Below are 9,581 nucleotides of genomic sequence, written 5' to 3'. Positions count from 1 at the left end.
CAGCGGCAGCTCCCGCGGCAAAGGGAGCGACGATGGACGGGAGGCTGCGGGAGGAACGGCCCGTGAGGAGGATCGATGCGGGTGTGCGGGAGGCTACGTGGGCGAGAGGTCGTGTGGGTGTGCGGGTATTTTTTTCGAACGGCACGGCAGAGTTAGCGATCGATGTGCCTTAATGCGTGGTTTTTTGCGTTAAACTTGGAAGGATTTAGGACCATTAGATCTTGTTGATGGATGGGTCTGATTGTTTGGTTCTCCGCTCTCTCTTTCTTTTATAGGGGTAGTAGACTAGGGGCAACATGGTCATTTAATAACCTCTAGCAAGGGACTAGGGAGACTTTTTAGTTGGGACTAGAAAAAATCCTAGGACTAGAGAACCAAACACCACCATAGTCATACTCCCACATTACATTAAGACTAGCCACAATGGATAGTAACATACATTAGTAACATACACATATCCCTAGACTATGTTACTATCTTCATAGTGGGTAGTAACATAAGGGTGATAACATGCAAAGATTCATTTATTAAGTTACAGACTCATATTGCATTGGGACATGTGATCTTACAGTAACTAGCTAAGTTACTACAAGTACCTCTCTCTTCATTAACTCATTGCCACATAAGCAAATTTGCTGAGTTGAATTTGAAATTATTGCTGAAGTTATTCCCACTATGGCTAGTCTAAAGCATGGGCACCATTAGGTTGCAGGCCTAGTCGCTAGTTTAGCTAGTACATGGGCGGCGCTGTTTGCATCTCTCCTGCATGCCTGAACCTCAGGCTTCGAAAACCTGGCGCGCATTTCAAACTTGAGGTCTTCAAGCACCACAGCATGCACCGAGTAGGCCATGACCTGGTTGCTAAGTGCTATAATTGGTCTTGGCTACTGCTTCTGGGGACTTATTCATTGACGTGTGTCGTGCTGGCGAGCTGCCGATCGACGTGTACGTCAATCAGGAGTTCACCTTGGAGCAGCTGAGCCTGATCTGGCCCTGCGCCCCGGTGAGCGGCGCGATGTTGCCCATCTTGATCATGGCCGTCGTGAAGGCGCTGCTGAACGCCGCCGGGTTGGACGCGAAGTTCCGGACCGTGTTGTCGGTAGTGTCGCCGTTGAACAGCACCTGGTCCGAGTGCATGAGCCCCTTCTGGGACAGGAGGTCCGTGTAGTATGCGTTGTCGAAGGTGTTGGGCGTCGTCGCGTCCAGCGGCGCCAGGTTGCCGTTGCCGCCGGACTGGGGGCAGTTGGCCCGGAGCGACGCCGCGTAGGCGGCGTTGATGTTGGTGTCGCCGCCGTAGATCCGAGAGCGGAAGGAGCTGCACTGCGCCCGCCCGATGGTGTGTGCGCCGGAGAGGGCCACCATGTCGACCGTGTCCAGGCCCTTCTTGAGGAACGCGGCCTCGAGCTGCGCCCGGCTGGAGCCCGGGCCTGGGATGTCGCTGTTTGCCAGCCCCGCGTTTGCACCTGTGGAGTCCCTTCTCCCCAGAGGAACTGTCCATGACGGCCCTCCGAGCTGCACGCACGCGAATGATTCAAAACCAACAGTTAACGTCTTAACGATGGTGCAAGAGGATGATCCTACGGCGACCATCCAAGTGATCATGCATGTAAGTGCTTGTAAGATGATGATCTTACGGCGACGACCGAGTCGCGGGCGGCGACGGCGAGGGTGTCAGCGCAGGAGACGGTTTGCTTGCACACGGCCTCGACCTGGGCCTTGATGCCGTCGATGACACCGAAGCCCCTCAGCGACCCCGCGTTTGGACCCGCGTTCTGCTCGTTGCCGGACAGCAGAACAGAGGCGTCGCAGCCCTGCAGCCAGCAAAACACGCACAGCAAATAATTGGTCAATCCCAGCTGTTCCTCGATCAAGCAAATTAGTTAGCGAAGTTCCAGTTATGCGGAACTTGCCTGGACAAAGCAGTCGTGGAAGTGCAGCCGGAGCAGCGACGCGCCCATGCGGGGGTCGCTGCTCACGGCGGCCGTCACGGCGCTCTTGATGGCGGCCAGCGCCCCGGGGCACGACGAATCGTAGAACGTCGGGGACAGCTGCGCCGACGCCGCCGTGGCCAGGGCCACGAGCACCACCAGAGAAATGCAAGAGGCAGAGGCGGCCATGGTTAGCTAGCTCCCTAGTGTGGCTTGTGCAAGAGAGCAGTGCATCGCATGCATATTTATAGTCAAAGATTCAGCTCAGGTGCACCTGCAAATCGCTCCCTCGCTCCCTGTCCCCCACTAGGGAGAGAGCATCCAAAATCTAGGTCCGCTTGGTCCAGCGTTAGCCTCTCGAACGACGTACACGGCATCTATCCATCCATAAACCTTTCCAACCAAATACAGCTAGCCGGTCGATCGGGTAAGGCCTATCGCGGTCTGCTACGTACATGGTATCGACAAACTTGGCCGCATATTTAGAAGGTTCACGCATGCAAGTGGATAGGGCCAACTTGAGCGATCTATATTGGCGTTTGCCACGCAAAAATCTGCAAAATCAATTGGCTTAGTAGAACAGAAAATATACGCGTGCTTTTCATCATCCCCATGCTATAATTTGTTCAGGGCAATTCACCCTCGTTTTGACCGGTGTGCAGTAATTTTGCATACAACGAGAATATGGGATCTGACCAATTTTTATGTTCAGATGTTAGGAATGAGTGCGGAAGCGAAAGCGAGGAAGAAGAACAAGGTATGTGATACCATGCAATGCAAGGTAGAGTAACACCAGAGACACTACCAGAATCGCCCCCTATGCCGACGGCCAGGGCCGTCGGCATAGCCCTGAGTCCCGTCGGAATAGGCCTATGCCGACGGCCCCCGTCGGCATAGGGCCGTCGGCAACATATGCGTCGGCATAGCCAGGGAGGCCGTCGGCATAGAAAAGCCGTCGGCATATATGATACGCCAACGGGGGCCGTACATCTATGCCGACGGCCCTGGCCGTCGGCAACTATCACGCCTAACGGCGGCCGCCGTCAAGTCTGCCCAACAAACGGTCGCCACGTGGCACCACTATGCCGACGGCCTAGCCGTCGGCTTAGTCAAAAACTATGCCGACGGCTCGACCGTCGACATAGGTGTGCCACGTGGCGACCAGCCGCTGCTCTAGGACCAGGGCTATGCCGACGGTCTGGTCGTCGGCATAATTTGAAACTAAGCCGACGGCCAGGCCGTCGGCATAGTCCTTCATACAGAGCTGCCAGTAGCTGACACGTGGGCGCTTATGCCGACGGCCTAGCCGTCGGCACAGTTTTTAAACTAAGCCGACGGCTAGGCCGTCGGCATAGGCGCCCACGTGTCAGCTACTGGGAGCTCACGCTAGCCCTATGCCGACGGCCTAGCCGTCGGCATAGTTTGCTTTTGCTTTTTTTTCCTTTTTTCTGTTTGTTTTCAGATCAATTCAATTCAAATAGCAGCACATATCAGCAGATATATATGATGAGATAGACATATAAAACACAACGGGATATCATCCGGCACCATCACAACAATATATGCATAAGCATCATCACACACAAGTCTCTAAATGAACATCACCACAACCAACATAAGCATATAGAGAAGCACACAAGTCATCTAAATGATCATCACCACACACAAGTCATCTCAAGCATCATCACCACACAAGGATCATCGAGCACCGCGGAGGTCGTCACCGCCAAGACGGCCAAAGCCCAGGTCGTCACTGCTAGCGGCAGCGCTACCGCCAAGACCGCCTCCGCCTTCGTGGATCGGAGTGGTCGGGCTCCGTGTCTCCGGAGTGCTGCGAAGACCACCGCCAACGGTAGATCCACATGTTCCCTGGATGTTGAAAAGACATATGCACAGGATATATGACTGTGTTGAAAGGCATGACATGCTTTGGGTGAATAGATTGGGGATGAACTAACCGGCGAGGGGCCAGCGTTCTGTGCCACAAACTCCTCAAAGCTCATCAGCACTGGTTGTGCTGGAGGGCATTGTGCTGGAGGGAACTGAGGACACCTGTCGGCCGCCATATCCTGAAAAGCCTGCTGCATCTGGCTATCCCTCTGCACTTGGTGTTCATAAAGCCTCTGATGCCACGCCATGGTCTCCTGGCGTGTGTACTCCATGTAGGCCTACGGTATGACATGATGGAACTCATAAAACTACTAAATGCGGAAAATGAAGTGAGCAATGAAGATAAGAGGGAAAATACTTACAGATTGTTGCTCCTGAAAGAGGGACTGTGTACTGGTCACTGGCTGGCTCGTGCGCTGGCTCAGGCTCGGGTCGATCCGACAGAGCTGTGTGTAGGAGATACTAGGAGTGATCACAGCATCAAGAACCGCCTCCCGACCGTGCTCCTTGGGCCCCATGCTCACCACCGCCCTGTCGTCCAGAGGCGCCGCAATGGGGTCAGGTGTGTCAGGATGCAACTTCAGATACGCTTCGGAGTAGGCCTGCTTCCTCCCCGCGGTCTTCTTGCCGTAGTACTGGGGCTCGCCAGGCTTGGAGTCCTTCCGCGTATGGGCGATCTCCCACGCCTGCATGTCTGAGAGCGGCCGCTTCAGTTTCTCCTCCTGCATCACCAAACAGAGATTAGTCATACATAAGAAAGTGATGGTAAATAGAAGAAGAAGAATGTTTAATGGGGTTAGTCATACATTAACTGCCTTGTGGAGATAGTGGTTTCGGTTTCCCTGAGCATGTACTCCCTCCGTCCCTCGGTTAGCCTTATTTTTGGTTCTCATAGCCGCCCAGGCTCCAGCCTCATCACACCAAAGATCCACCAATGCCGCCCAGGACTCGTCTTTTCCATAACACCAATTTGGACACGCCTACATAATAAAAGCATAATGGCATGTAGGTGTGTCCAAATTGGTGTTATGGAAGCATAAAGCATAAAGCATAATGTACCACAAGGTAATGAAAGCATAATGAAAGCATAATGAAAAATCTTTTATACTTACCGCCAAGAACTCGGGCCTCTCCAAGGTAATGGCCATCCTCCGCGCTTCTTCCTTGGTCATCTTCACACCAGATAGTCGTGGTAGTATGTGGAGATGGCCACATAGCGCACCTCGTACTGCATCTGGCGGGCCTTCTTCTTGCATTGGCGCAGCACGATCTGGTCCGCTCTAGCCCGCCTCTTCGGACATGCCACCACACCACCCCGCATGTATGAGGGCCCGGTGCGACGCTCCGGTGGCATTGCTACCCCCCCACCCCCCCAGTGCCCCCGTCCCGCCTAACCCTGTAGCGTTTGACCACGGGATCTAGCCCTTTGACTTTGTACAGACGGGCTTTAACCAGTGGACCTCCCCACCCGGTTGTGTTAGGTCAGCCCATAGGAACACTTTGGAGCAACATCCGGGCCAGACCCACAGCAAGATCCCCTCCGTGCAGACCCCACGCGTCCGTTTCCCCCCTCCAGGTGCCGGCGGCGGCGCCGTCCGTGAGGGGGGGACACACCCCGGACACGCGTGCCGGGCGTTTGCAACCGCCACAACACTTCCAGACTTGTGAGAGGCCGCCTACGCAAGATTTGGCGGCATGCTAGCCCCCGGAGGCCGCCGGCCACAGCCGTAGATGCGCGAAGGGCAATCCGCGTAGAGGGAATTTTTCGGATACTTCTCCATCACCAAAAATTATGAAAAAATACCATCGTTCCTATAGCACATGTGCCCGCGTCATGCAAAAAAACTCATGATTTTATCGCGCTCCGAGTATTTAGTAATATTGACGCCGCATCGTTACCGCAGAATGTCTACTACCGTGTCATCGCCGTCCGTGAGGGGGGGCCACGCCCCGGAGACGCGTCCCGCCTCTTCGGACATGCCACCACACCACCCCGCATGTATGAGGGCCCGGTGCGACGCTCCGGTGGCATTGCTACCCCCCAGTGCCCCCGTCCCGCCTAACCCTGTAGCGTTTGACCACGGGATCTATCCCTTTGACTTTGCACGGACGGGCTTTGACCAATGGACCTCCCCACCCGGTTGTGTTAGGTCAGCCCATAGGAACACTTTGGAGCAACATCCGGGCCAGACCCACAGCAAGATCCCCTCCGTGCAGACCCCACGCGTCCGTTTCCCCCCTCCAGGTGCCGGCGGCGGCGCCGTCCGTGAGGGGGGGGCACACCCCGGACACGCGTGCCGGGCGTTTGCAACCGCCACAACACTTCCAGACTTGTGAGAGGCCGCCTACGCAAGATTTGGCGGCATGCTAGCCCCCGGAGGCCGCCGGCCACAGCCGTAGACGCGCGAAGGGCAATCCGCGTAGAGGGAATTTTTCGGATACTTCTCCATCACCAAAAATTATGAAAAAATACCATCGTTCCTATAACACATGTGCCCGCGTCGTGCAAAAAAACTCATGATTTTATCGCGCTCCGAGTATTTAGTAATATTGACGCCGCATCGTTACCACAGAACGTCTACTACCGTGTCATCGCCGTCCGTGAGGGGGGCCACGCCCCGGAGACGCGTCCCGCCTCTTCAGACATGCCACCACACCACCCCGCATGTATGAGGGCCCGGTGCGACGCTCCGGTGGCATTGCTACCCCCAGTGCCCCCGTCCCGCCTAACCCTGTAGCGTTTGACCACGGGATCTAGCCCTTTGACTTTGCACGGACGGGCTTTGACCAGTGGACCTCCCCACCCGGTTGTGTTAGGTCAGCCCATAGGAACACTTTGGAGCAATATCCGGGCCAGACCCACAGCAAGATCCCCTCCGTGTAGACCCCACGCGTCCGTTTCCCCCCTCCAGGTGCCGGCGGCGGCGCCGTCCGTGAGGGGGGGCACACCCCAGAGCCCCAAGACGGGCGTCTACGCATGCATGAACACTTTCACATATGCATCGGGACCCGTGCGATGTTTCGGTGACATAGCTACACCCCGAACCCCCCCCCCAACCAGAATTCCTTCCGTGTCGACCGTTTCCCACCTCCGTGACACGGCGATAGCGACGTTCGTAACGGGAGGCAATCGATATACCATTGGGTTTGTTTTTTTAGATAAGGCATAATTATCTTATGCAAAAGCAAAAACTAAAATAAAGTAAAAATAACAAAACAAAGTAAAAATAAAAAAATAAAGTAATGCCCACGTATGCCGACGGCAAGGCCGTCGGCATATATGTGCACACACGGAGGTTGTCCCATGGATCGGTGACGTGGTGTGGCACAACGATCGATGACGTGGCGAAGGGGCCTATGCCGACGGCTGTGCCGTAGGCATACCTCTGCCATAGATAAATACAAAAATTAAGTAAAGTAAATATATGCCGACGGCAAGGCCGTCGGCATACCTGCGCACACACGGATCGATGATGTGGCATGGCACACGGATCGTTGATGTGGCAGAGGGGCCTATGCCGACGGCTATGCCGTAGGCATACCTCTGCCACAGATATGCCGACGGCCGCCGTTACCACCCGTCGGCATAGGTTCAACGCCGTCAAATGGTCAGCGCTGACCGGGCAGGTGGGCCCGTGCTATGCCGACGGCCTGACCTATGCCGACGGGCCCCGTAGGCGTATCTCGGGCGGTCCCGACGGCCTCGTCTATGCCGACGGCCCCGTCGGCATAGATGTATGTATGCCGACGGCTTTCCTACGCCTACGGCCTATCCTTGGCCGTCGGCATATGTCCGGCGATGCCGACGGGGGCCTTCGGCATATATTTGGCCGTCGGCAACCCCAGTTTTTCTGATAGTGAGAGACTGAACTCATGTCTATTTATCAGTCAAGTATGTACATATATGCAGAGAACATACACACGCAGGTGCGGCCACTGCCACAACAACCTCCGAAGCTAACTCTACTAAGAGCATCTCCAACAACCGTCCAACACGCCGCGCGCAAAAAACTATTTTGCCACGCGTTCATCGCCTGGTTTGGCGCGACCGGACGCGCTAAAATGCAGCGCAAGCGACTCGCCGGCGCATGCCATATGTTGCATTTTGGACACATAATGGATTTCAAACATTCAAAATGCAATGAACATGGCATATAATTTCACACAAACAAGTTGATGAATAAAAATTCATGCCCACAAGTTCATCCAACCAAATCCATGACATAAACGAAAGACACATCAAGCCTCGTCCTCATCTTTCGAAGACGATTCTTCCTCCTCCGAAAATGATTCTTCCTCATCATCATCATTGTCGCGCACCGCATCACGTGAAGCTCGGACGATATTGGCAAGATCTTCAACGGCATCTTCATGGGAAGGTGTGTGAGGCACACCGGAAGACATTCCGTCCATGGTGGCCGGAGATGCACCCATGCCTCCCATGAGAGACGCAAAACTCATGCCTCCCATGGCGACCATGGCGCCGGGGGTGCTCCAAAGCCACCCATGCCTCCCAAGGTCTTCATGGTAGCTCCAAAGCCACCCATGGCACCTAAGCCACCCATGATAGCTCCAAAGCCACCCATGCCTCCCATGGCGCCAAGGCCACCACCACCCATTACGCGAATCATGGCTTTTTTGTGGATCAAGACTTCTTCACGGACAAGATTGACATGCTCCTTTTACGCCTCATTGAGGATATATGTGTCCAAGAAGAACAAGTGATTTTCCCATTCCAACAATCTAGTTCGCTCCTCATTGCTCACCTTCCTCTCCTCCAAAGCCACCTTCCTCTCCTCGGCCGCGGCATCTTGGTTCCTTGCCATTTTCCTCACCTCGTTGGCTTCTTTTCTTGCCTTCACAATAGCTTCCATAGCATTTTTGAGCTCATCATCTCCTTTCCTCTTTTTTTTCTTTTGCGTCTTTCTTGCACCCATCCGGTCGTTTTGGCTTCGAGTATGAAACCGAGTTGGGCGCGGGGCTTCTCTTGCCGTCATCACTTGATGCATCCTCATCCTCATCATCATCATCCAACTCAATTGTTCTCTTGTGTTTGTTGCTCAAATCCAAATCATCCAAATCATCATCCTTCAACACATCATAGCAATGAGGCAAGGTAAATGGCCTTCCTTTCTTGATCTTCCCCTTTTTGGTCCTCTTCTCCTCTCCTTTGAACAAGTTTTGTGCAATGTTGTACTACATGAAAACAAAACAAGTTAGCACTTCAAACACCAACAACAAGCATGATGAACATGGATGAAATGTCACTTACTCTATCGTCCTCATTGGTGCCACTTCACTACGAGAAAACCTTACTAGTGGCATTGGTTTTTTACATACCAGTAGCGGGGGCACCCGCACTACTGCTAGGGCGCTATAGCTATTATTTAACAGTAGCACATTTCTAAACAAGCGCTGCAGCTAAAATACTTAGTAGTAGTGCCTCTTTCTCTACCAACGCTGCTACTATCATCACATAGTAGTAGCGCCCACGCTACAACTAGGTAAATAGAAATTAAAAATAATAAAAAGAAGTCAGATGCAATATTCATGGAAATCAAGACAAGTCTAGTGCAAATAAACTAAGTTCACAGAACCATCTCACAAACATTAACGACAATACCACATTTAATATAACCACGCAATCTCACAAACTCATATATAGTAGTCAACAATGCATGGATAGATCATAGTTGATAAGTCTACTAGGTAGTCATACTGGCATATAAATGGTTCAGCAGCCACACGCATGCATATGTAGTT

General features: G+C 53.5%; 1 protein-coding gene across 1 annotated transcript; it reads right to left on the bottom strand.

Annotated features, from left to right (window-relative positions):
* Positions 1–701: 701 nt before the first annotated feature.
* LOC125540988 (peroxidase-like) lies at positions 702–2,171 on the bottom strand. Its single transcript, XM_048704494.2, has 3 exons — positions 1,911–2,171; positions 1,635–1,811; positions 702–1,512 (listed from the first exon to the last, which is right to left on the bottom strand). The coding sequence occupies exons 1-3, from the start codon at positions 2,115–2,117 to the stop codon at positions 955–957; spliced, it is 942 nt and encodes a 313-aa protein (XP_048560451.2). The 5' UTR covers positions 2,118–2,171; the 3' UTR covers positions 702–954.
* Between the last annotated feature and the right edge of the window lie 7,410 nt (positions 2,172–9,581).

The sequence above is a fragment of the Triticum urartu genome, chromosome 2A (genome assembly GCF_056163025.1).
Source record: "Triticum urartu cultivar PI428250 chromosome 2A, HENAU_Tu73, whole genome shotgun sequence".
NCBI classification, from domain to species: Eukaryota; Viridiplantae; Streptophyta; class Magnoliopsida; order Poales; family Poaceae; genus Triticum; species Triticum urartu.
The sequence above is the reverse complement of the archived record's forward strand: the minus strand, read 5'-3'. Positions and strand labels throughout refer to the sequence as shown.

Coding starts and splice junctions, on each gene's coding strand:
- LOC125540988 (XM_048704494.2), bottom strand. CDS start 2,117: ATGGCCGCCTCTGCCTCTTGCATTTCTCTGGTGGTGCTCGTGGCCCTG. Junction 1,812..1,910: donor TCCACGACTGCTTTGTCCAG/GCAAGTTCCGCA, acceptor TGCTGGCTGCAG/GGCTGCGACGCCTCTGTTCT. Junction 1,513..1,634: donor CCCGCGACTCGGTCGTCGCC/GTAAGATCATCA, acceptor GCGTGCGTGCAG/CTCGGAGGGCCGTCATGGAC.